Source organism: Danio rerio, chromosome 20 (genome assembly GCF_052040795.2).
Source record: "Danio rerio strain M-AB ecotype USA chromosome 20, GRCz13ab, whole genome shotgun sequence".
Classification (NCBI taxonomy): domain Eukaryota; kingdom Metazoa; phylum Chordata; class Actinopteri; order Cypriniformes; family Danionidae; genus Danio; species Danio rerio.
Window position 1 is genome coordinate 50,585,114 of NC_141040.1, and position 27,884 is coordinate 50,612,997.

The window sequence follows — 27,884 nt, forward strand, 5'->3', positions numbered from 1 at the left end:
GATTACATTTAAAAATTCATGCCAGATTTCGATACACAGCCACAATCTATGCTTGTTGGATGTTGCACTATATCCCCATATAAAAATTAATTTATCTCTAATATTTATAACAAATTACAAACAATACCCCCCCCCTCATCCAAGAAATATAAGGATAGCTGGGAGAAGGACATGGGTACCCATATTCCTGATGACATCTGGGAAGAATCTTTGGAACACATACATTCCTGCTCCTATAATATGAGACATCGTCTTATACAATTCAAAATTATACATAGGCTTCACTTTTTAAAAATAAAGATCCACAACATTTTCCCAAACGCTTTATCAAATTGTAATAAATGTCAGTCCCTTAATGCAACACTTTTCCATGCTTTTTTTCTTGCCCGAAGGTCACAAGCTACTGGTCTGATGTATTTAATGTACTGTCAAGAATTTTTAAGACTACACTGTTACCTGAACCATTGTTGATTATTCTTGGCACATCAGAGTTATTTAGAAAATTTACTTCAGCTCAACAGCTGTTCATTTCCTACTCTCTTATTACTGCTAAAAAAATACTTTTGATGTCATGGAAAGGACCAACGATACCTACTGACAAAATGTGGCTTCGAGATCTCTCCAATACTTTACATCTAGAAGAATTAGATATCTGTTAAAGGAAAATCTCTCAGGTTTTTATAATATTTGGCAACCCTTCATAGACTTCTTACAATCAGTATGTGTAAAATGTGTTTTATATATATATATAAACTCTTATTGTACTACTTGCTACAAAATTGTATTCTACTTCCACATTGTTTGTCTTTTCTGCTTTGTTTTGTATGTATATTTACACAAAAATATTTGAGCCTTTTTTATATTGTTGACTGAAATTGTATAATATATATATGCTCAATAAAAAAAAAGTAAATTTGCAACAATTTCAAAAACTCTTTTTCACATTGTCATAATGGGGTATTGGGTGTAGAATTTTAAGGAAATAAATCAATTTAATTCATTTTGGAATAAGACTGTAACATAAAAAATGTGGAAAAAGTGAAGCCCTATCAATACTTTCTGGATGCACTTTAAAGTTACACAACATAACCTGAGAATTATTTGAAACATCTGAAGTAAATTATGGTTTTATGATTTAAATTTTTGTGTACTATAAAAAGCCTGCTCTCAAATGAATCAGTTTCTTTTTAAACATGTTAAATAAGATAAAACAATTAATGATTTTGTATTTCGTTCAGTTCGGCCATGAAAGATCTCTCCAGCATGCTGTCTTACATGGGAAATTTGACTGTAGCATCTGTATCCATGGGTAGCGTTAAAGGTATTTTGAAGAAAATTCAAAGTGAGTCTGAAGTCACGGAAACCGCTTTCATTTACTCTCCAGCAACTGGCGTCAGAGTAAGTGAACAGACCACATATGCACTTTGATTCTGTCAATTAAATAATATTTAATTTAGTGTTGTGTTGACAAAACATGTTTGTATCTCAGCATGTAAATCACCTTATGTTTACAGCTTATAGATGATCCTACCGTACTGAAGAACTATCCAAATGCTTTAATTGTACCAAAGGAAGCAGCACAGCAAGCCCTCAACCAGAGCTCAAATGCTTTTCTGGGGGTGTTTAGATTTCCTAACATGTCAAAGGTATGATTAAGCTTGTCACTTTCAATGGTTTTATGCAGGATAGCAAAAGTTTAAATCTGTTTAGTGCTAGCTCAAGTGCATTACATAGGCTATTATTTAAAAATGAAAAAGATAAATGAATCCTTCTGTCTCCCAATTCTGACTTTTTCGCAGTTGCAAGATTTAAAAAAATTACTAAAAAACAACTATTTAATCACACAAAATTCTGAGTCGTTGTGAGCTTCATTTTGAGTTCATTGTTTAACACTTCCAAAGGTAGATGAAAATCCCCCGTATTTGGTTTATTTTGTTCTGTAAATGCTGATATGTATTCTAACTATACCATTCTGATCATTTCGGGCAACACAACGAGTACATTTATATGGACACCAGTAATCTGATTTTAATATGATTAAGACAATACTCTGATTAAGAGTTTACCATGTAAACAACAATTTATTCATTCAGTCATTTTCTTTTTGGCTTAAATCCTTTAATAATCCGGGGTCACCACAGCGGAATGAACCACCTACTTAACCACCACATGTTTTACGCAGCCAAGGCTCAAACTAGCGACCTTCTTGCTGTGAGGCAACAGCACTACCCACTGCTTCGCTATGTAAACAGCGATTTTTGATGTAATTTTTTTATTGAGGAATGCACATTAGAGATTATTTATTATATACCCATGTCTTGCATACAACTGTGAATGCTAGTTTTTGAAGCACTGACTCCAGCTGCAGTCCACTCTTTGTGAATCTCCCCCACCTTTTTGAATGGGTTTTGTTTCACAGTTTTCTCCAGGGTACGGTTATCCCTATTGATTGTACACTTTTATTCTACCACATCTTTTCCTTCCCTTCTCCTCTTGAGTATGCCGATTGTAGACATATTATTGCAGTGCAGTACAGACATGTAAACACCGCAATCAAACTATTACCGTCATGTAGCATTTTTGCCACGTTTTTCAACAAGATATTTCATACACACACTGCTGTATATTCTCTGCACCTATCTAGTCAGTGAAGGACCACAGACACACACACCGCAAAATGCCAAGGTTTTTTTGTCCCATTCAGCATGCGGTATTAAATTCCATTAAAGCACCACTCCTCCACCAGTCCTTAATTCATACTCGCATACAATAACTCAGTTTGTCACGAGGGGCATGAATGAAATGTTTCTGAAAGAAAGTGAAAGTGTAGAATTGTCGAAAAATTAAAAATTAAACACTCGAAATACATGAAACTCCAGAGAAAATGTGTATAGTGCGGTGAAGCAATGGCATTAATCAATCTATGAGCTATAACATGTAAAATGGGATCTGCTTTAAAATAAAGGTTTATTCATTAATGTTAATTAATGTATTTACTAACATGAACAAACTATTAGTAATACATAAATTACGGTATTTGATCATGTCTGTTAATGCTAGTTAATGTTATGTAAGTTTAATAAGGTTAGTTCATATTAACTAATGTTAACAAGCTCAAATTTGGATTTTAATAATGCATTCGTAAATGTTGAACTATGATTAATTATTGCTTTACAAGATTATTCATACTTGGTTAATGTTAATAAATACAATAACTATTATTAACTAATGGTCTATTATTCTAAAGTGTTATCAATCTTTCTTCACGTCATGGAATATCAGGGATTTTTTTTTTTTTTTTGTTCACTTTTATCTGATGGAATTTTTCCTATACCGTATTAACTAAAGTTTCCTGTATACTTCAAATGAAATTGAAGAACAGGTTGAAGTTATGTAATTTCAAATAAAATCTGGCCAAAATTAAGTTTGTTTTGAGTTCGGCAGTTTGAATTGAAGCAGCTCACCAAAGCAAACTTTTGGGGGCAGATTGATTAGGCTTCTAAACACCTTTGAGCCTTTATTGGTTACTTAATTGACATGCGACATTGACATGTCTCTACAGAATTCTCTGTAGAGATGAGAAGCAAAGCTGGTACAGATGTATCCACACATGCACGAACACTATAAATATTTTAAAGACTCAAAGGGGCTTACATACTAAATTAAAAGTAAAAATATGATGCTGTCTTGTAGATTAGTCTCTTTGTCAGATGTTTATGAAGTTGTTCTTCTCTCTCAGCTGCCATTGTTGTATTTAGGGTACATGGGAGCAGCATAACCTCTATATGCATGACACATTTACAACCCCACCTACTGTAGCGCAAGGGTTTTTTTGAAGGTCATTTGAAGTATGCCGGGTCCTTAAAGCTAACATGCTGGGATAATATTAATTTTAAGAGCTTTGACTTTAAAATTATCACTTTATATAATAGGTGTCAAAATATAAATGTAGAAAGCTAATTGTAAAGTTTGTAAAACTACTATTATCTATCAAACATAAGAGAGAGAACACTTCACAGCTAGAAAGGTTTTAAAAATCTGAGGTAAATTTTTCATTCTGTTCTCAATGTGTCTCATGGTTCTCATGCAAAACTATAATCAAACTAACACCATTGTAATATCATTATTTTACCATATTATTTTAATATTATATTATCCCATGAAAATATATAATGCCATAAAAGTTCTGCTTTTTCTTGTCCTTCAAAATATATTTTAGACATCATTTATGCTCATTTATTTAATCATACTTATGAAAATGCATTTTAATACCATGTTTCTAAATACAAGCTAAATTTCAGTGTAATCAGAAAAAAAAGTTAATTCAGTTTCTTTTCTGCTTTAAGGATGCAAACAATAGTGATGTTTTGAACAATGAAGTTTACGCAATCGAAATGGGGACAAAAATCAAAAATCTGAGTAACACCATCAATTTGAGCTTCAACATGAGTCAGGTAAGCAGAAATGTGGGACAAATATACAGAATTATTAGCCCCCCTTTGATTTTTTTTTTCTTTTTTTTTAATATGTCCCAAATGATGTGTAACAGAGCAAGGAAATGTTCACAGTATGTCTGACAATGTATGTTTCACAGTATGTTTTTTCTTCTGGTGAAAGTCTTGGTTTTATTTTGACCAGAATAAAAGCAGTTGTAAAATTTTTGAAAACCATTTTAATGACAAAATTATTAGCCCCTTTGAGCTATTTTTTTCTCGACAGTCTACAGAACAAATCATCATTATACAACTTGCCTAATTACCCTAACCTGCCTAGTTAATCTAATTAACCAAGTTAAACCTTTAAATGTCACTTTAAGCTGTATAGAAGTGTCTTGAAAAATATCTAGTCATATATTATTTACTGTCATCATGACAAAGATAAAATTAATCAGTTATTAGAAATGAGTTATTAAAACTATTATGTTTATAAATGTGTTGAGGGAATCTTCTCCCCATTAAACAGAGGTTGGGGAAAAAATAAACGGGGGGTCTAATAATTCAGGGGGTCTAATAATTCAGGGGGTCTAATAATTCTGACTTCTAAATGAGCCAAAATCTCATTTGATGAAATTCTGATGTATTTTTTCACAGAGCACGTCGGGAACTCCTACATGTTACTCATGGGATGGAAATGGTCTGTAAACCTTTTTGTGTATTTAGATAATTGTAAAGCTGCAGTTTGAAGTAAAGGGAAGATGTTTATGAAATATAGTGCTTTACTGAAAGCATTCAGACAATCATTTCTGTAATGCTCATACATAAAAACTGATAAAAACTTGAAAATTTGCAGTTTTTTTATTTACTGTCTATAGTTGGATGTTTGAGTAAATTTTTTTTGTTAATTCTGCAAACTACAGATAAGATTTCTACAAACTTTAAATAAAATGCTAAACATTTTTCTTAGGAAAAAGGGTGTATTTAAACATGTTTCCATTTACTTTTAGATAACACAATACAGTGTACATTGTTTCACAGCACTAATATTAAGAAAACTTAACGTCTGAAACGTCCTAATTTTGATTCTTAATTTTTTGTTATACTTCAACATTGAATTTGTACTCTAGCAAGAAGAAACGAGTCTGAAGTTTAATAGATAGTTTAAAGGCACTAGACAACAGGGATTTCTAATCATACAATAAAAGTAATGGAATGGAATGCTTTTTATTGTCACTGTACACATATACAATGTACATTATATACATATGCGATGAGAAGTGCATCTCACTACTCACTACTAAACATGAAACTCTATCCTTACTGTACAGACCACACTAAACAACGAGTTACAGTAGAAATAACTGTAGACTATAAACAGTAATGCAAAATAGGGGATGAGAGGTGAGGTAGGATAAAGTGAAGTAAACAGTTTTGAGGTTGAACGAGAGATACAGTTGAAGTCAGAATTATTAGCCCCCCTTTTTTATTTTTTCCCCCAATTTTTGTTTAGCGGAGAGATTTTTTTCAACACATTTATAAACATAATGTTTTTAATAACTCATCTCTAATAACTGATTTATTTTATCTTTGCCATGATGACAGTAAATAATATTTGACTAGATATTTTTCAAGACACTTCTATACAGTTTAAAGTGACATTTAAAGGCTTAACTAGGTTAGTTAGGTTAACTAGGCAGGTTAGGGTAATTCAAGACAATCTTTAAAAAAAATAGCTTAAGGGGGCCAATAACTTTGACCTTAAAATGGATTTTAAAAATTTAAAACTTCTTTTATTCTAGCCAAAATAAAGCAAATAAGGCGTTCTTCAGAAGAAAAAATGTTATCAGACATACTGTGAAAATTTCCTTGCTCTGTAAAACATAATTTGGGAAATATATATAAAAAAAAAGAAAACAAAATAGAAAGGGGGACTAATAATTCTGACTTCAACTGTATGTACAAGATATAATATGTAAATGTAAGATGATAAATAAATAGTAGTGCAGAATAGGAGATGAGAATGGAGTAGAATGAGGTGAAGTAAACAGTTCTGAGGTTAATCGAGAGAGAGATACAAGATGTATACAATTAGATGTGTTATAATGAACATATCAATGAAAATTCATCTCTATTTCAGCTTAAAACTAACCCATCCCCCCTTTTTTCAGGGAGTAAGCCAGACTGGACAACTGAGGGGTGCAGAACTGTGGTTAACGGAAGTGGGATAACATGCAAATGTGAACACTTGACTTTCTTCGCTGTGCTTATGGTAGGTTCTCAATTTTTTTTTTCTTCTGGAAGCTTTAAGGGATATTTGGAGCAAAATTCAGTGCTTATTTCAAAATGCATTCTTAGCCAAAGGTATAGCAAAAAGGTTGCAAAATTGCGAATTAAATGTATTTTTGAGCATGAAATCTACATTTGCTATTGTTACTTTCATATGTATGTAGTGGAGATAAACTAAGTACCTGCGCACTTCATTCTTTTAAAAAAAAATTTCCCTCATAATATTTAGTCAAATACCATTACCCTCCCTCCCCCCTCCAAACGGCTTTTTTTTGGACACATGGAGTTCCTTTGGGACATGGGTATCAGTCTTTTAGGGTGGGGCTATCAGTTTTTTAGCGCAGGGCTATCAGTATTTTATGGCGGCGATATTAGTCATTTAGTGCAGAGCTATCAGTCATTTTGGGCGGAGCTATCAGTCTTGTACAGCAGGGCTTAGGGTGGGTATATCAGTCATTCAAGGTGGGAATATCACTCTTTAGGGGAGGGGCTATCAGTCTTTTGGAGAGGACCTATCAGTCATTTAGGGTGGGGCTATCAGTCATTTAAGGCGGGACTATCAGTCTTTAGGGGAGGGCTATCAGTTATTTAGAGTGGGGCTATCAGTCTTTTGAAGAGGCCCTATCAGTCATTTAGGGTGGGGCTATCTGTATTTTACAGCAGGGCTATCAGTCTTTTGCAGAGGGGGTATCAGTCATTCAGGGTGGGGCTATCTGTATTTTACAGCAGGGCTATCAGTCTTTTAGAAAGGGGCTATCAGTCATTCAGGGTGGGGCTATCTGTCTTTCATAGCAGGGCTATCAATCTTTTGGAGAGGGGCTATCAGTCATTCAGGGTGGGGCTATCTGTCTTTCACAGCAGGGCTATCAGTCTTTTAGAAAGGGGCTATCAGTTGTTTATGGTGGGGCTATCTTTACTTTAGAGTGGGGCTATCCGTCATTTAGGGTGGGGCTATCTGTATTTTACAGCAGGGCTATCAGTCTTTTGGAGAGGGGCTATCAGTCATTCAGGGTGGGGCTATCTGTCTTTCACAGCAGGGCTATCAGTCTTTTGGAGAGGGGCTATCAGTCATTCAGGGTGGGGCTATCTGTATTTTACAGCAGGGCTATCAGTTTTTTGGAGAGGGGCTATCAGTCATTCAGGGTGGGGCTATCTGTATTTTACAGCAGGGCTATCAGTTTTTTGGAGAGGGGCTATCAGTCATTCAGGGTGGGGCTATCTGTATTTTACAGCAGGGCTATCAGTTTTTTAGAAAGGGGCTATCAGTCGTTTATGGTGGGGCTATCTGTATTTTAAAGCAGGGCTATCAGTCTTTTAGAAAGGGGCTATCAGTCGTTTATGGTGGGGCTATCTGTATTTTACAGCAGGGCTATCAGTCTTTTAGAAAGGGGCTATCAGTCGTTTATGGTGGGGCTATCTTTACTTTAGGGTGGGGCTATCCGTCATTTAGGGTGGGGCTATCTGTATTTTACAGCAGGGCTATCAGTCTTTTGAGGAGGAGCTATTAGTCATTTAGGGTAAGACAATCCATCTTTTACGCAAGAATATCAGTCATTTAGGGTGGGGCTAACAGTTTTGGGGAGGGGCTATCAGTCATTTAAAGTGGGGCTAACAGTCTTTTGAAGAGGGGCAGTCATTTAGGGCAGGGCTATCAATATTTTGGAGAAGGATTATCAGGTATTTAGGGTGTGGCTGTCAGTCTTTTAGGAAGGGGCTATCAGTCATTTAGGGTAGGGCTATCAGTCTTTGGGGGAGGGGCTATCAATCATTTAGGGTGGGGCTAACTATCTTTTGGGAGGGGCTATCAGTCATTTAGAGTGGGGCTATTCGTCATTTACGGCAAGACTATCAGTCATTTAGAGTGAGATTATCAGTTATTTAGTGCGGAGCTATCCATCTTCTAGGGAGGAGTTATCGTTCACTTAAAGTGTGGATTTCAGTCATTTAGGGTAATGCTGTCGATTCTTTAGGGATGGGTAAACGAATATACGTTTCCGTCTGAAAAATTTAGTCATTGACTGGTTCTCGTCATCATCGAACATCTGACAGTAATTCGGGTGGACTCTAATCCTCCAGAACTGGCATTCAAATCTTCCTCCCTTTTGTTAGCAACGCCCATTGTCCAACAATCCAATCGGTTCCCAAGGAACAAAGTCAAGCACCGGCCCACATTTTTTTCTCATTTCAGAAATCATTTCAAGAGGATGTATATCACAAAAGGGGAAAAACGAACAATCGTAACTTGCGTTTCATACCAACTAATGAGAGTGAGTATCAATATATTAATATTAAAGATACCTTTTTGCTATATCTTTGGCTCAGAATGCATTTTGAAATACACTCTGAATTTTACTACAAACATTCCAGGGTTTAATGATGAAAATGCGATCCTGTGTTAAATGCTTTAGGACTAATAACATTTAAACAATCATTTTGCTGACATTTCTAATTGCACGTGTTACACCCATCAATTAAAGTTGGGCAATAAATGTTTTGTTTAATTTTGCAACTAATAACGTATTAAAATTAGTATTCATTTTTCATTATACCCCTATACAGGATATAGGGGGCGATTTTAGATACAGCCATAGTGAACTTCGATGCTCCCTAGTTTTCACAGTGAATAGTGGTGACTCAAGGGAGCAAAAGTTTTAGTGCAGTGGAACAATTTTGTGATTGAGTGAGTCCGACTGACTCCCTGTACAGCGCCCTTTCATATTTTTATTTGTCACATACACAGTCATAAACATTACAGTAAGATATGCAGTAAAATGCTTATACTGTACAAGTACTCCGCGACCTAAAAAAGGATTATCAATTAGAAATAAATGATGGAACAATAAACAAAATAAATGTACAAAATAGGAACTTAGACAAAGTTATACAACTATAATACATGCAAATAAAGAAAACATTAGTTATAGATTCCACACTGTACAGTGAAAACAGCAACTGTTTTCAACAAAAAGTTCAGTTAGGTTCAGTTCAGTGTGGGTCAATTTTCACTGCTGAGAGTACAAACACTGAAGAGGAAATATATGGATGTGCAGCTCCACATGTCCCAAATCAAACAATTTTTCTCCAAGTAACTAAAAAATCTTAAATTAAGAAACATTTTCTAGACAAGCAACTCATATTGTTGTGTTTTACTAAATAATATGATTAACTGAGTTTTTTTCTTAAAACAAACAAAATAATTAGACAATGGGATCAGCAAAATAATCTTATTTTAGCTAACAAACAGAGGTCATGCTATGAGGTAGCTTGAACAATCAAGTACACTGTAAAACCAAAAAAGTTAAGGTAACTCAAAGTACCTTATTTGAAGAAACCGATTGCAACAAACCATTTAAGTTCAAAAATTAATCCAACTGAGTACTGTGAACTTAATCCATTTGAGTAAACAAAGCAATTTGAGCACAGTAAACCCCAATAAATGAAGAGAACTCAAACCAGCTGAGCACAGTAAAACCCAATAAGTTACGGCAACTCAAACCATTTGAGGAAACTGATTGCTACAAACCATTTGAGTTAAAAACTAATCTATATGAGGACTGTGAACTTACTCCATTTAAGTTGAAGTAATGAGGTTTTTGCTAACTCATTTTTTTTTAACACTGAGTTCAAAACTCTTTTCAAATGAGTAGAATTAGCTTTCAGTTGAATTTGAGTTAACAGTAAATATAACAAAAATTTAATATAAAAACAAACAGCAGCTTAACTTAAAATACCCAGCAGGCATGTAAACAAAAATAAATAGATAAAAGTACCACAGTGTTTGCAAAGCCAGTGATGTGCTTTTAGGAACTGCACCCCTAACTCTTGCTGTCATCACAGTAGTAAGTTTCACAGAAGGAAATGTATGTTTTTCTTAATGAAAACTAAAATCTCTACCTTCTTAGGTTTGAGCCTGTTTCTGTTTTCATCAGGGACGTTTACAACGGCTCTTAAAAGTCTCATCAACTTTATAATAACTTTAGACCACAGACATAATCGCGGTTCCGCTTCAAACTGCTTTCGTGTTTTAATTTTGCTGGTATTTAACCAATAGCGCCTCTGCAACAAAGTGATGTCATGCCGCACGTTTTCCTGTTTCTGTGTGAAGTCAAGAAAGAGGTCTAACTCTGTGCCACTACATAATTATAGATGTGTTCAAAAATAAGGAGAATATATATATATATATATATATATATATATATATATATATATATATATATATATATATATATATATATATATATATATATATATATATATTCTGATGGTCCCTTCGTTGTATTTAAGTTGCATTGCATCTACATGCCAACTAATTCTCATTAGATTATAATTAGACTGTTAGGTTGGGGTTAGTGTAAGTTGACATGTACTTGCAAAATTTCTTATAGTCAGTTAAATGTCTGTTAAAGGAGCAGTATCAGCAGATATTAAGCAGACAGTCTACTAATACTAAAATGGACCATCAAAATAAAGTGGTACCAACACTTTTATCCAAAGCAGCTTGAAGGTATGCGCTTTAGCAGTACTTGCTTTTTTCTGGAAATCGAAACTATGGAATTTGTAGAACCACGCTGTTTACAAGCTCTGCTGTTTGAGCTTGTTTGTGAATATTCACACACAGACCTGTATAACTGAATGCTGTTTTAATTCAGGCGCCTCCAGATATAACCCTTCGAGAAAGTGACCTCACCGCTCTCACCTACATCACCTACATCGGCTGCGGCCTCTCCATGTTTTTTCTGGGGGTTGGACTCTTCATGCACTTCCTCATGAGGTGATGCGTGATAATTAAGATTTTTTTATGTTTTATAAATAAGTGTCTTAATTATAACAAGTGATGATGATGATTTCTCAATGATCATATGACAGAAGATTGGATTAATGATGCTGGAAATTCAGCTTTTTATGACATTATAGAGAATATACAGAGAGTAAATGTAGTGAAACTATTTATTTTAATACATTTTACATAAACTTCACAATAAAATGCTGTATATATTGTTTACCTTTTGTACCTCTGATTAGAGCTGTGGCAATCCAGATACTGATTTCATAAATGATGATATTTTTATGCTTTACAAACAGCTGTAATCTGCTTGCATCCAATTCCTTACTAATAAAACTTGAACCTAAAATACTTAGCTGTACTTATCATCTGCTGTTTAAAACTAGCCTAGAGCTCTATCTGCTGTTCAAAACTAACCAAAAGCACATCTAATGTTAAAACTAAACTAGCCTGGAGTGTCATCTGCTGTTCAAAACTAGCCTAGAGCTCCATCTGCTGTTCAAAACTATTCTAGAGCGCCATCTGCTGTTCAAAACTAGCCTAGAGCTCCATCTGCTGTTCAAAACTATTCTAGAGCGCCATCTGCTGTTCAAAACTAGCCTAGAGCTCCATCTGCTGTTCAAAACTATTCTAGAGCGCCATCTGCTGTTCAAAACTAGCCTGTTCAAAACTAGCCTAGAGCTCCATCTGCTGTTCAAAACTATTCTAGAGCGCCATCTGCTGTTCAAAACTAGCCTAGAGCTCCATCTGCTGTTCAAAACTATTCTAGAGCGCCATCTGCTGTTCAAAAATATTTTAGAGCGTATATCTGCTGTTCAAAACTAGCCTAGAGCTCCATCTGCTGTTCAAAACTATTCTAGAGCGCCATCTGCTGTTCAAAACTAGCCTAGAGCTCCATCTGCTGTTCAATACTATTCTAGAGCGCCATCTGCTGTTCAAAAATATTCTAGAGCATATATCTGCTGTTCAAAACTATTCTAGAGCGCCATCTGCTGTTCAAAACTAGCCTAGAGCTCCATCTGCTGTTCAAAACTATTCTAGAGCGCCATCTGCTGTTCAAAAATATTCTAGAGCGTATATCTGCTGTTCAAAACTATTCTAGAGCGCCATCTGCTGTTCAAAACTAGCCTAGAGCTCCATTTGCTGTTCAAAAATATTCTAGAGCGTATATCTGCTGTTCAAAACTATTCTAGAGCGCCATCTGCTGTTCAAAACTAGCCTAGAGCTCCATCTGCTTTTCAAAACTAACCACAAGCACATCTAATATTAAAACTAAACTAGCCTGGAGCGCCATCTGCTGTTCAAAACTATTCTAGAGCGCCATCTGCTGTTCAAAACTATTCTAGAGCGCCATCTGCTGTTCAAAACTATTCTAGAGCGTATATCTGCTGTTCAAAACTATTCTAGAGCGCCATCTGCTGTTCAAAACTAACTAAACTTTGCATTTTTAATTTTCAGGAAAGCAAAGGCCACTAATTCAGTCCATGTGCTGATTAATCTTTTCCTGGCACTGTTCATGCTCAATGTGGCCTTTCTGACCAATGAATATGTGGTACAAGCCCAAAACTCCATCTTATGCAGGGTCATGGCTGCATTCTTGCACTATTGCTTACTCTCTAGTTTCACCTGGTTTGCGGTGGAGGCTTTGCATCTCTGTCTGCAAATGACCAAAACAGCTACCCTCAAACATTACCTTCTCAAGATCACTGTGGCTGGATGGGGTGAGTCCAAAAAACTCAAATGTACTTCCTGAGTTGCTCAGTTTTGACAAAAGTTGCATGAACTGTAATGGAGTTTTTTTTTACTTGAACTATATGGCATATACACTCACCGGCTACTTTATTAGGTACACCTTACTAGTACCGGGTTGGACACACTTTCGCATTTAGAATTGCCTTAATCCTTAGATTTAACAACGTACTGGAAATATTCCTAAGAGATTTTGCTCCATACTGAAATACGCAGTTGCTGCAGATTTGTCGGCTGCACATCCATAATGCGAATCTCCCATTCCACCACATCCCAAAGGTGCTCTATTGGATTGAGCTCTGGTGACTGTGGAGGCCATTAGAGTACAGTGAACTAATCGCCATGTTCAAGAAACCAGTCTGAGATGATTGGCGCTTTATGACATGGCGTGTTATCCTGCTGGAAATAGCCATCAGAAGATGAGTACACTGTGATCATAAAGGGATGGACATGGTCAGCAACAATACTCAGGTAGGCTGGGGCGTTGACACGATGCTCAATTGGCACTAATGGGCCCAAAGTGTGGCTAGAGCATATCCCCCACACCATTACACCACCAGCAGCAGCCTGAAACTTCAATACAAGGCAGGGTGGATCTATGCTTTCATGTTGTTGATGCCAAATGCTGACCATCTGAATGTTGCAGTAGAAATCGAGACTCATCAGTCTAGGCAACGTTTTTCCAATCTTATTTGCCCAATGCCCGTGTGAATTGTAGCCTCAGTTTCCTGTTCTTAGCTGACAGGAATGGCACACGGTGTGGTCTTCTGCTGCTGTAGACCATCTGCCTCAAGGTTGGACAAGTTGTGCATTCAGAAATGCCATGTTCATGTCACTTAAATAACCTTCTTTCCCCATTCTGATGCTCGGTTTGAACTTTAGCAGATCGTCTTGACCATGTCTACATGCTTAAATCCATGTGATTGGCTGATTAGAAATTTGTTTTAACAAGCAGTAGGAGTACCTAATAAAGTGGCCGGTGAGTGTACAGTGCTCAGCATAAGTAGTAAACCCTTTTTGAAAGTAAATATTTTGATCCATTTCTCAGTGAATATTGCCAACTTTTTGTGTATTTATTAAACGGTTATATTCATTAAAATAAGAGTTTGGTTACCGAACATCTTTAGGAATAGCTTTTTTTTGCATCTCTTGATTTTTCTTGTTTCTAAAAAATTGATTTCATATTTTCCCCAACATATTAATTTATTTGTACACATTTTCAGACTTATCTTTAGTTTATTTTCTTATATTAAATCTTGTTTGGGCTTTTAATCTAATATATATGCACATACATATTATCATAAAGCATCCCATAGAAAATATGCATTTAGGAAAATGTGAACTAGTTTGGTTTTCTGCTGATAGATTGAACCAGTTGATGTCTTGTAATTCTTTATATTTGATACTGTAATTCTCTCACTACTATGCATCAATAGTTAATCTAAAAAAATCATTTAAAAGAGACATCTGTAAAGTGGTTTATCCATTTATGATGAGCATTGTACAAAGCTACATTAAGTAATATGTGTGCAGATAAAACATCATCAATTCAGAATTACTAATACTATAATCGCATTGTCAATCATTTGTTTCAGCTCCTCCTGCTTTTGTTGTCAGTGTCATTTTCTCCTTGGGCAAATATGGTGAAGACAACATCATGACAGAAAGTAGGAACGTAACCATGTAAGTAGACACCAAATGTAATGTAATTTTTATTTATTTTTTCATTCACATCAGAATGAAAAACACTTTCAAATGACAACTTAAAAACTAAAAGTCATACAATATAAGTATCAAGGTCAACGGATACAATCTTATTTGCATTCATAAACGTTTATCTTTGATCAGATCCTGCCATGCAAATTTTGTTAAGGGTTACATATCAAAGATCAAAAATCTCTGGAGGGGGAATTTCAGATAAATATAAATAAAAGCACCACTGTAAAATGTAATTACTACATTTCTTCTCAACCACTCATATATTGGCATTTAATGAACTATTAGCTGAAATATTCTGTGGGGAACATCAAAAATTGATGGGTTTTTTTCAGTCCCACTTTTATTCCACACCCAATCGCACCTGCTATTTATTCACTCTTTGACAACATAAATATATCTATATTTGCATGCACTTTATAACTTTCCAGACTGTTTACAGCATATCACACAACACATAAATGCTATAAAAGCAACATAACAGTTGCACAAAACTACCAAACTGATTTGCTTTTCATTTCCTTCTGTCGGTAAAATAAATAGACTTTGCGGGCAGCAAAGAAGTCAGTCAAATTAGCAGTCAAATTCAGACACATTCTCATGTTTCACTAGGATATGCATAGCTATGAGTGTGACTTTATAAGGAATAGTTGAAACCATTGAATTATTAGACAATAGTATAATTGCCACTCCACTTTGCATCATGATTAAATCACCTCTATTTACGTTATTTTCTAATAATTCAACAGACTGCAGTCAAGTATTACACTTTTATTGTGGTTACCACATACAAATAAATGTTTAGATGTTCAATTGTAAATATTTTGTCAGGTTTTCACACCTGTGTGAAGGACTAGTTTTTGTTTTGATGTGATATTTGACTGAGGTAGCTGTGAAATAACTGAAATCTTTCAGCGTGGTCATATGGAGTCAAAACCTGCCAGATCTACTTTAGCTGTGCATTCATCTGAAAATATCAGCACACCCCAGAAGGTGACATTATTCTTTCACACACAAGAGGACATATTCACAATCATATCCCTTGATTTTTAGTCCTAAAACTCAGCTCATTATGCTTCTTAATATTGCAAACCTGTATTCACCTCTTTATTTTGTATTGTCACAATTGTCTTGTATTTTGTATTTTGTAAAGACTTTAGACTGAACTTTGACCGAATTTTAACTACTTTAGCTGTGCGTTTTTCTGATAATAACCACACACCTTAGAATGTTCATCGGCCAATCAGAATCAAGCATTCAACAGCCTCTTAGTATTGACCTTATTCTTTCATATACAAGTGGATCCATTCATTCATTTTCCTTCGGTTTAGTGTCTATTTTAGAGGTCGCCACAGTGGAATGAACCGCTAACTATTCTAGCATATGTTTTACACCCACACATATTCTTACATATGGTATACTGTAGTGTAGTTCACATATAGCGCATGTCTTTGGACTGTGGGGGAAACCAGAGCACCCGGAGGAAACCCACAACTCTAACACAGGGAGAACATGCAAACTCCACAAAGAAACAGCTCCTGGCCCAAACCAGCAACCTTCTTGCTGTGAGGCGACAGTGCTAACCATTGAGGCATTCGCATCTATTGATTTTTAATCTTTAAAAAACAACTCATAATGCTGCTTGATTGAGTTTTATGGCTATGTATTCTCATAAACACAATTGTTTGCAGAGCAAGAAAATTGACTGATTACTGCCCTTTATTATTCCTACTCAGTGGTGCAAAATAGGGGTATGCAGTATATGCGGCGCATAGGGGCACCACACATGGGGGGGCGCCATTGTGACAAAACTATTTTTGAAATTATCCATATTAAATGTTTCAAATAATAAAAATAAATATTTTTTATGTTTATTTAGCATTTTATATGCGTATAACATTTGTATTTTATTAAATAAAAAAAATCACTCCACCCCCTCCCCCCATTTTTCATACCATATACATGTTTTTATGAATTTATTATGCATCATATTGATTCATTAGGCCTTTTGGTAACTACTTTTGCTCAACACTATTTAAATTTTAGCTGCAAACAGAGTTTGCCCATAACATTTTAATACAATAGAGCAATTTTGTAACGGGGAGACTGACACGGAGGGATCCATTTTGCAGTATTTATTAAGTCACACTTAAACATCAACACCTCGCACGGTTGTGCGAACATACAACATACAACTCAACGAAGATTAGCAGATAACAGAGGCAGAGTGATTACCAGGCTTGAGTCAATGGCAGGCAGCGTGGTTCAGAGTCCGTAATACAGGCTTTAGTCAGGGGCAGGCAGCGAGAATCAGAGTCCGTGTAATCAGGCTTTAGGTCAAGGGCAGGCAGAAGACAGAGCAGAGTCGAGGAACGGGCTGAAGTGGTAAACGGGAGATCAGGCAGGATAGAATGCTCAGAAATGCTGGCCGGGGCTAAACAAGACTTCGCAATGAAGTGTGTGTGTGAGCTGCTTATATGTGGTACGTGGGTCATTAATGAGATGGAGAACAGGTGTGCTGGGATCTGAGTGAGAAGGATGACGTAATGGTTAGAAGTCCGGAGATGGTGACCTCTGCTGGTCAGCGAGGGGAATGACTGGGACCGAGTCGGTGACAGAGCCCCCCCCCAACGAACGGCTCCTGAAGTGAGGCAATTCTCGACGCCGGGGTCTTCCACGGGGGCGAGGGGCCGGCATCTCCGGATGTTGTGAGTGGAACTCTTCCAGTAGTGTGGTGTCGAGGATGTCCTTGCGGTTAATCCAAGATCTCTCCTCCGGACCGTACCCCTCCCAATCAACGAGATATTGGAGTTGACCGCCCCGGCGTCTGGATTTCAGGATCTCGTGGATCTGGTAAGCCTCTTCGCCATCGATCATGAGAGGCGGAGGACCCTGTTCACCGGCTGCCACCTCCCTATCCGTCTCGGCTGGACCAGCAGCAGGCTTGAGCAGAGAGACATGGAAAGTTGGGGAAATACGAAAATGATTAGGGAGTGTCAGTCTGAACGAAACAGGAGATATTTGTCTTTCTATCTGGAAAGGACCCACGTACCTGGGACTGAGTTTCTTGCAGGGCAGCTTGAGGCGTAAGTCGCGGGTGGAAAGCCATACCCATTGTCCTGGGGAATACATGGGACCAGGACGTCGGTGTCGATCGGCTTGTTCCTTGAAACGCCTTATGGCGTGAGAGAGGTGAGTATGAGCTGCGTTCCAGACCTCTTCGCAGTTTTTAAACCAGGTATCCACCGCAGGGAGTTCAGAGGTCTCGCCGGACCAGGGAAAGAGCGGAGGTTGGAAGCCCAGCACGCATTGAAATGGGGTTAATCCAGTAGATGCCTTTCTGAGGGAGTTCTGAGCATATTCTGCCCACATCAAAAATTTGGCCCATTCGTTCTGGGTCGAGTGACAATACGTGCGGAGGAATCGACCGATCTCTTGGTTCAAGCGCTCTGTCTGCCCGTTGGATTGGGGATGATAGCCGAATGTTAGGCTGATGTTGATTTGGAGATTTTTGAAGAATGCTGACCAGAGTCGGGATGTAAACTGGGGACCTCTATCCGATACGATGTCTTCGGGGAGACCATAGTACCGAAACACACACTCGCAGAGTAACTCAGCCGTTTCCATGGCTGTGGGCAGTTTGGAAATGGGAATAAGGCGGCAGGATTTCGAAAATCGGTCCACTACTGTGAGGATGGTGGTTTTGCCCTGAGATATGGGTAAATCGGTGATGAAATCTATAGCGATGTGTGACCAAGGACGATGTGGCACCTCCAGGGGTTGGAGTAATCCAGCTGGACGGTGACGGGAGTGTTTGGACATCTGACAGGGTGAGCATTTGTTAATGAAGTTGATTACATCCTTGTGTATGGATGACCACCAGTAGCGGGATTGAATCATTTGCACAGTGGCTGTGCTGCCTGGGTGACCGGAACTGGGATGGTCATGTACCTCGGAGATGAGTCTTTCTCGAAGCGACGAGGGAACAAAGATTTTATTCTCCGGACAGGGCTGCTGAGAAGGATTACTTTCGGCGGCTTGGAGGATCTCCTGATCTATATCCCACTGGATGGGAGCGACAATTAGAGGACTTTTGATTATGGGCTCGTCAGGGATTTCAGAGGTCTCATCGTCTGAGAGGCGGGACAGAGCATCTGCTTTGATGTTTTTCGAACCAGGGATATAGGTGACTTGGAAGTCAAATCGTGTGAAAAACAGCGCCCATCTTGCCTGTCTAGGATTCAGACGTTTACAAGACCGGATGTATTCTAGGTTCTTGTGATCAGTGATGACGATGAAAGGGTGTTTTGCGCCCTCAAGCCAGTGTCTCCATTCCTCTAGCGCAGCTTTCATGGCGAGGAGTTCTCGGTTTCCCACATCGTAGTTCCGTTCAGCGGAGTTAAGCTTGTGAGAATAGAAGGCACAGGGATGGAGCTTCTTATTCACTAGGGATCGCTGGGACAGGATGGCTCCAATTCCAGTGTTTGACGCGTCAATTTCGACGACAAAGGGTTGTTCGGGATCAGGATGACGCAGAATGGGTGCACTGGAGAAGCGAGTCTTTAGCTGGGTGAATGCTCGGACAGCGTCGGGGTTCCATTTAAGGCGAGCATTGTTGGCTTTGACCATGGCGGTCAGTGGGGCAGCGACTGAACTGAAGTTCCGTATGAAGCGCCTGTAGAAGTTAGCAAAGCCCAGGAATCGTTGTAGTTGCCTGATGGTTTCGGGTTGCGGCCATTGTGTCACAGAGTCAACCTTTTGCTGGTCCATGGCCACGCCTTCTGGACTGATAATGTAGCCAAGGAATGAGATGCAGGTCTGATGGAATTCGCACTTGGAGCTTTTTGCATACAGCTGGTTTTTAATGAGACGTTTGAGCACTGCCCGAACGTGCTGGATATGCTCAGATAGCGAATTGGAATAGACCAGGATGTCGTCAATATACACTATGACCCACTTGTTGAGCATGTCTCTAAATATCTCATTTACAAATGCCTGGAACACGGAAGGACTGTTTGCTAGGCCGAAGGGCATAACGAGATATTCATAGTGGCCGTCAATTGTAGAGAACCCGGTTTTCCACTCGTCTCCCTGTCGTATGCGGATGAGGTTATAGGCACTACGGAGGTCCAACTTAGTGAAATACTGGGCGGATCGGAGTTGTTCAAGGGCGGCAGGAACCAATGGTAATGGGTAGCGGTATTTGACTGTGATCTCATTCAATCCTCGGTAATCGATGCAAGGGCGTAAGCTGCCATCCTTCTTCTTGACGAAGAAAAACCCTGCTGAAGCGGGAGAAGTAGATGGTCGAATAAATCCTTTTTCTAGCTCCTCAGAGATGTACTTCTTCATAGCCTCAGTTTCAGGTTGTGAGAGAGGGAATATGCGACCACGAGGGGGCGTGGTGCCGGGTAGCAGCTCAATGGCACAGTCATTATCACGATGAGGAGGGAGTTTAGTAGCCTTCTGCTTATTGAATGCTTCAATTAGATCGTGATAAGCATCAGGAACATGATGGAGTTCAGAGTCTTCGGTCTTGTTGATTGTGTTGATCTGGATAGGGGAAACAGGATGCAGGCATTGGGTAAAGCATTGATTGCTCCATTTTATGATCTCACCAGTTCTCCAAGAGACTTGAGGGTCATGCTGTTGTAGCCATGGTAACCCGAGAATCACAGAGTGTTTAGGGGAGTTGATGGCAAGAAGGGAAATTTCTTCTTCATGAAGAGAGCCTGTTTGAAGCAAGACTGGCAGGGTCTGGAATTTTATACGTCCTTCTCCCAAAGGGCGCCCATCTACAGCAGTGATGGCTATGGAGGAATCACAGGAGGTTAGAGGAATGGAGTGAGTGGTGGCAAACGTGTATTCGATAAAGTTACCAGCGGCTCCTGAATCGATCATGGCCATAGTCTCAATCTCGTTTCCATCATTTCTCAAAGTGACAGGCAGATTCACAACATTATTAGTGGTAGTGAACATAGTGGTTGCACTCACCGAGAGGGTTTTAGGGAGAGGCTTGTTGGGACATACAACCTTCGTATGACCTGGAAGTCCGCAGTAAATGCACAAGTGATTTCTTCTCCGTCGTTCTCGCTCTTCTGGGTTCAGACGGGTTCTACCCAATTGCATGGGTTCAGCGGAGGTTTCAGGGGATACAGGACTGGAAGCAATTGAGCAGAGCGGATTGCGAGTGCGGAGGAGAGTGTCTAACCTTATGGAAAGCTCGATTAGTTGATCCAGAGTTTTCCCATCGTCACGACATGCCATCTCTCGCTGCAATTCTGGCTTAGAGCCCTTCTGTAGAGCGTGACGAGCGGATCATCAGCCCAGCCAGTTTGCGCTGCCAAGGTGCGGAACTGCAGAGCGAACTCAGCTGCGGAGCGATCTCCCTGTTGGATACACAGTAGCTCCTCGCCAGCGTTACGACCACCCTCCGGATGATCGAACACAGTGCAGAAACGTTTGAGAAAGTCATTAAACGAGGGAAATATCGGGGTACTGTCTGGCCAAACTGCAGTAGCCCAGTCTAGCGCTTTCCCAGTGAGCAGTGAGCACACAAAAGCAATTTTCCCGTTCTCGTCCTTAAACAGATGGGGTTGTTGGGCGATAAACAGTTTGCATTGCAATAGAAAGCCTTTACATTTTGCTGGGTCACCTGAGAACTTGTCAGGAAAAGCCAATCGAACTCCGGAAGTCATCGGGGGTTGTGCAACAACAAGTGGACTTGGAGGGTAGTTGGCGGTGGGTTGCGCAGTGGCAGCAGCTTGCAGGTTTTGGAGGGATTTCACCAGTTCATCTGTTAACTGAGTTAGGTGTGTTAGTTGTTGTTGGTGTGTTGACAATACCTGAGCTTGTGTGGTGACTTCGTGAGACAAAACCTGGATGGCTGCGGGATCCGTGTTGGGCGAAGTCTTCTGTAACGGGGAGACTGACACGGAGGGATCCATTTTGCAGTATTTATTAAGTCACACTTAAACATCAACACCTCGCACGGTTGTGCGAACATACAACATACAACTCAACGAAGATTAGCAGATAACAGAGGCAGAGTGATTACCAGGCTTGAGTCAATGGCAGGCAGCGTGGTTCAGAGTCCGTAATACAGGCTTTAGTCAGGGGCAGGCAGCGAGAATCAGAGTCCGTGTAATCAGGCTTTAGGTCAAGGGCAGGCAGAAGACAGAGCAGAGTCGAGGAACGGGCTGAAGTGGTAAACGGGAGATCAGGCAGGATAGAACGCTCAGAAATGCTGGCCGGGGCTAAACAAGACTTCGCAATGAAGTGTGTGTGTGAGCTGCTTATATGTGGTACGTGGGTCATTAATGAGATGGAGAACAGGTGTGCTGGGATCTGAGTGAGAAGGATGACGTAATGGTTAGAAGTCCGGAGATGGTGACCTCTGCTGGTCAGCGAGGGGAATGACTGGGACCGAGTCGGTGACAAATTTAGATAGTTTGTCTCTGTTTGTTTTTTACTCTAAACAGTTTACAGTCTTTTTTATTTCACTTAATGAGAGGTGTAATAGCAGTTTCAGTCAATTGTGCAAACCTTACACCTCTCACTGAGAAGTAATTTCAAAGTTCTTTTGACCTTTAGGACTCCCATGTCTATCATTTTGTTTTGACAAATGTAGTACAAAAAGTCCAAAATCAAGGCAAGTTAAGGTGCTGTAATCATTTAGTGAGGAAAATTAAATTGAGAAGAAATTTGGGGTGAGATGAGATTAATTCTTTGCGACTTAATATGCTTAATGTAATTATACCTTTTACCACTTCATATTATTTCAGTTGTGTTAAGAACTGCGAAATGTGTTTGTTTGAAGCATGTTGATGAGGAAAAAATATCTTTAATTTATTGATGGAAATATTTTGGCACTGTCACTTGCCTGTTATAAGATATAATTGGATTGAGAGGGGGCGCGCAAAAGTTGAAGCCGCATACCCATCACTAAATGTGCAGTTGCGCCCCTGTTCCTACTAGTAATTTCCCCATTAAAAAAATGAATCAGATGTTCTAAAACAATGCAGAATAAGGTCAATAAGTAAGAAAAATTAACTATGAGCTGCTGAATTATTAAAGAATTATTAGAAAATAATGTATAATTAAGGTGGTGATGTGGTCATGATGTGAAGTGGCCAGTACACCTTGGATGTGCATTAATTTCTAACATACATACATATATATATATATATATATATATAAGAGACTTGAGTCATTTATTCTGCTTATAGTACTGTTAACACACCTAATCACACTGTTCAGATGTTGTATTTCACACATTTGTCAGGTTTTTGTCCTCAAACTGCCCCTGTGTGTAGGATTAGTTTCTTACACATCACATCCAAAGCCTTCTGTTGTATTTTTGTTGTGATGTTTGACTGCTGTGTATGTGAAATAACTCAGAAGTCATTCAGTGTGGTGATATGAATCTGAAATGCGGTCAAAACCTGCCGGAACTACTTTAGCTGTGTGTTTATCTGAAAATAACCACACACCTTAGAATATTCATCAACCAATCAGAATCGAGCATTCCACAGCCTCCTAGTATTGACCTTATTCTATCACATATAAGAGCACGCATTCACATCCATTGATTTTAAGTCCTAAATACAGCTTGATGCAGTTTTATCATTATGTATTCTCATAAACACAATTGTTTATGAGCAAGAATTTTGCCGATTACTGCCCTTTATTTTTCCTACTAGTATAATTTCCCGATAGGCAAATGAATTAGATGTTCTAAAACAATGCAGAAAAAGGTAAATAAGTAAGAAATAATTGACCATGAGGCGCTGAAATTATTAAATAATTATTAGAAAATAATGTATAATTAAGGTGGTGATGTGGTCATGATGTTAAGTGGTCACTACATTTTGAATGTGCATTAATTTCTAATATTTAAACAGACATTTAATACATTAATCTGCTTATACTACTGTTAACACACCCAATGACACTATTCAGATGTTGTATTTCACACATTCGTCAGGTTTTTGTCCTCAAACTGCTCCTGTGTGTAGGATTAGTTTCTTACGTCACATTTTGATCTGATTTCTGATTGTTGTGTCTGTGAAATTACTCAGAAATTATTCAGCGTAGTAATATGAAGCTGTAATGTGGTCAAAACCCACTGGAACTACTTTATCTGCTTGTTTACAATATCCACACACCTTAGAATGTTTTTCAGCCAATCAGAATCAAGAATCAGACTGTTCGAATTTAATATCTGCAGGTGCTGGATCGTTGACTCCACTGTCCACTACGTAGTGAACATCGGTTATTACTGCTTTGTGTTCACCTTCACCCTGGGCACCTTCATCGTGGTGGTGCGGTGGCTCAGCATGCTGCGGATGAGCAAGTGGAGTAAAGATGGGAAGGTGAAGCGCTCGGGAACGGCCTCCTCAGACATCTCCACCATGCTGGGTCTGTGCTGCCTGCTGGGACTGACCTGGGGCATCAGCTTCTTCAGCTACGGAGCTCTGCGCATGCCATCCTACTACATCTTCACCATACTCAACTCCTTACAAGGTCAGCACTATTCATTTCATATGTACATATTTAAAATGATCACTTAAAGGGGAACTTTTAGGGGTCATTTAAGTTATATTTATATATGGTTTTACATGTATTATATACGTGTATGTATATATATATATATATATATATATATATATATATATATATATATATATATATATATATATATATATATATATATATATATATATATATATATATATATATATATATATATATATATATATATATATATGTGTGTGTGTGTGTGTGTGTGTGAACATATACAGAAATATATAGCAAGACATTTGTAATTATTTAAAATGCAATACAAGTTAGTACTTATTTATTCACTCATTCTTTGATATATTTAAAAAAATAGAGGTCAGGATAAATATAAAATGTTTTACAAATAGGCACCACGGTGGCTCAGTGGTTAGCACTGTCGCCTTACAGCAAGAAGGTCACTGGCATTTCTGTGTGGAGTTTACATGTTCTCCCCGTGTTGGCATGGGTTTCTTCCAGGTGCTCTACGGGTTCCCCAGTCAAAAGACATGCTCTATAGGTGAATTGAATAAACTAAATTGGCTGTAGTGTATATGTTGCATCTGGAAGGATAAAACATATGCTGGATAGTTAGTGATTCATTCTGCTGTGGCGACCCCTGATAAATAAATAGACTAAGCCGAAAGACAATGAATGACTGAATGAATAATTTTTGTAAATATATATATGCATTACACTAGATGAAGATGGAAAATATTTTAATTATTTTTTTTTCCCAAAGGTTATTTAAAACATTAAAGCAAACCCTGTGGTTTAAGAAATGTATGTTTAAGAAATTACTTGGATTAATTTTATTTGATTTTGAAAGCAAAATAAGACATCTTGTCTTTGTCATACAGTTGAAGTCAGAATTATTAGCCCCCATTTTAATTTTTTTTCTTTTTTAAATATTTTCTTAATGATGTTTAACAGAGCAAGGAAATTTTCACAGTATGTCTGATAATATTTTTTCTTTTGGAGAAAGTCTTATTTGCTTTATTTTGGCTAGAATGAAAGCAGTTTTACGTTTTTTAAAAACCATTTTAAGGTCAAAATTATAGCCCCTTTAAGCTATACTATTATTTCAGTAAATGTCAGTTTAAGCTGTATAGAAGTGTCTTGAATAAAATCTAGTAAATATTATTTACTGTCATAATGGCAAAGATAAAGTAAATCAGTTATTAGAGATGAGTTATTAAAACTATCATGTTTATAAATGTGTTGATAAAATCTGCTCTCTGTTAAACAGAAATTGTGGGGAAAAATAAACAGGAGGGCTAATAATTCTGACTTCAACTGTACGTTTAAATATCTATCTAAAATTTTTGTATGGTTTTAGTTTAATGTATGTGTTTGTATTACATTCACTCTACCTAAAAACGTTTATATATATAAAACACACATCTTATGGAAGAACAAACTTTCATTTTGATGCGTGATTAATCTTTGTCCAACAGTACAAAACTGTAAAACATGCTCAATATTTCATGCAGTTTTTATTGACTGGTGTGTTTTTCATAGGATTCTTCTTGTTTGTGTATTACCTGAAAACGAGCACCTTCTTTGGAGACTCGGCTCCTTCAGAGAAGTCTGAGAAGACTGAAGTAACAGATAATCCATATGAAGACGCCACATAAGACAACAAAAGGCCCGACTGAATCTCACCTCCATATCTTTTACATTTTACATTCATTTGCAGTATTAGACTGTGACCATCCAATGCAGAATTTGATTAACTTATGAAACTAATTGTGCCTTTATTTCCGTTTATAAATTGAATCGCTGGTGAAGGTATCTGCATTATTACAATTAAGAGAAATTCAAAGCAGTCACACATAAGGTCGATATTTATTATACAATTCAAATATTTAGTTCAAGTCTACTTGTATATCACTTTTGTATTGTAGGGACGCTGGACAACAGAGATGAGGATCCATGTTCAGTATAATAATCATAAATAATCGGGCAGGTAATCGTCAAATATGTGCAAACTGGAGCATGAGGGTAATCTGAAGAATGTAGTCAAAATAATGGGCAAATTGTCAGGACAGGCAGCATAACAGCATAAACAATAAAACAAAACAAATGTTAAAAAACCCATGGGAAGCCAAAACAAGGAAACAGTAAACAAGACTCAGCAAAGTGTGTGAGAATGTGAGGTATATAAATAGTCCAAGTAATGATCAATCAATGGTCACTAATCAATGATCGATCGATGGTCAATCGTGAGCTTCAGCTGTGTGGTGTATCAATGTCTGATGTCAGCTGTGGCAGGAGTGATAAGTGCAAAGACTTCTGGGAGTTGTAGTTTATATCAGTGGCACATGTGTAGTTCTCCAGTGATCTGCACAGGCTAGATCGCTGGTGATCGTGAAAATGTTTCACAATTCGACGCACCTCATTACTTTACAGTACAAATTAGAATGGTAAAGGAGTTGTGTAAAGGGTTAAACTCCAGTTAGACAGAATATAGTGTCTTACCAATAAGAAATACTATGTACATGTAATAATAATACATGTACAATGAAGTGTATTTACGTTGATTAGCACTGTGGCCTCACAGCAAGTAGATCACTAGTTCAAGTCAAAGCTTAGCCAGTTGGCACTTCTGTATGGAGTTTGCATGTTCTCCCAGTGTTGGCGTGGGTTTCCTCTGGTGTTTCCCCCAATGTCCAAAGACATGCGCTATAGATGAATTGGGTAAACAAAATTGGCTGCAGTGTGTGAATAAGTGTATGGGTGTTTTCCAGTACTCGGTTGCAGCTGCAAGGACATCCACTGCATAAAACATATGCTGGAATAGTTGGCGGTTCATTCCGCTGTGGCAACCCCTGATAAATGAGGGACTAAGTCGGAGGAAAATGAATGAATGAAAATGTAAACGTAATGTTGAACACTGGAGAAAACTAGAGCATCTGAATGACAGATATTTGCTCTCTCGGTTACAGTTTAGGAAACGAATATGGTTTAAAAAATGTTCTCAGTCCAGTTTTGAATAGGTACTCATGTTAATAATACTATACATATTCTTTTTTGTCAGTTTTGCTATTTTCTTAGACTGTTACATACATAACAGATTTTCATTATGATTCAATGATATGAATGTATTTATCTTTACTTTGTATATTGTTTTATGCATGTATATTCTAAACATAATAAATGATGATTGTTATAATCAAAATGTTGCCAAAATATAACATATAGAATTGTTATTACTTTTCAACCATTTTAACTTCTACATATTTGGTTGTTATACTTGTATATTGTTTAAAATTGAATAAAATAACACAATGAAGTTATGAACTCTGAGTTATTATTATTATCATTAGTACTACACAAATAAAACCATTAGACTT

At 37.8% G+C, this 27,884-nt stretch overlaps 2 protein-coding genes across 8 annotated transcripts in view; both read left to right on the plus strand.

Annotated features, from left to right (window-relative positions):
* Window positions 1-27,823, plus strand: part of adgrg11 (adhesion G protein-coupled receptor G11) — an 85,028-nt gene extending 57,205 nt beyond the window's left edge. For all 7 annotated transcript variants that reach the window (XM_087298758.1, XM_087298761.1, XM_087298756.1 and 4 more), the window contains 10 exons: window positions 1,239-1,398; window positions 1,515-1,646; window positions 4,347-4,454; window positions 5,091-5,133; window positions 6,605-6,705; window positions 11,372-11,493; window positions 12,964-13,226; window positions 14,850-14,937; window positions 24,200-24,495; window positions 26,050-27,823. In XM_087298758.1, coding sequence (XP_087154884.1) covers window positions 1,239-1,398; window positions 1,515-1,646; window positions 4,347-4,454; window positions 5,091-5,133; window positions 6,605-6,705; window positions 11,372-11,493; window positions 12,964-13,226; window positions 14,850-14,937; window positions 24,200-24,495; window positions 26,050-26,165 — 1,429 coding nt within the window. In that variant the 3' untranslated portion in view covers window positions 26,166-27,823. The remainder of the gene's footprint in view (window positions 1-1,238; window positions 1,399-1,514; window positions 1,647-4,346; window positions 4,455-5,090; window positions 5,134-6,604; window positions 6,706-11,371; window positions 11,494-12,963; window positions 13,227-14,849; window positions 14,938-24,199; window positions 24,496-26,049) is intronic.
* The window catches only part of flvcr2b (FLVCR choline and putative heme transporter 2b), a 343,389-nt gene that overhangs the window by 94,739 nt on the left and 220,766 nt on the right, over window positions 1-27,884 (plus strand). The gene's annotated exons all lie outside the window — the stretch shown is intronic.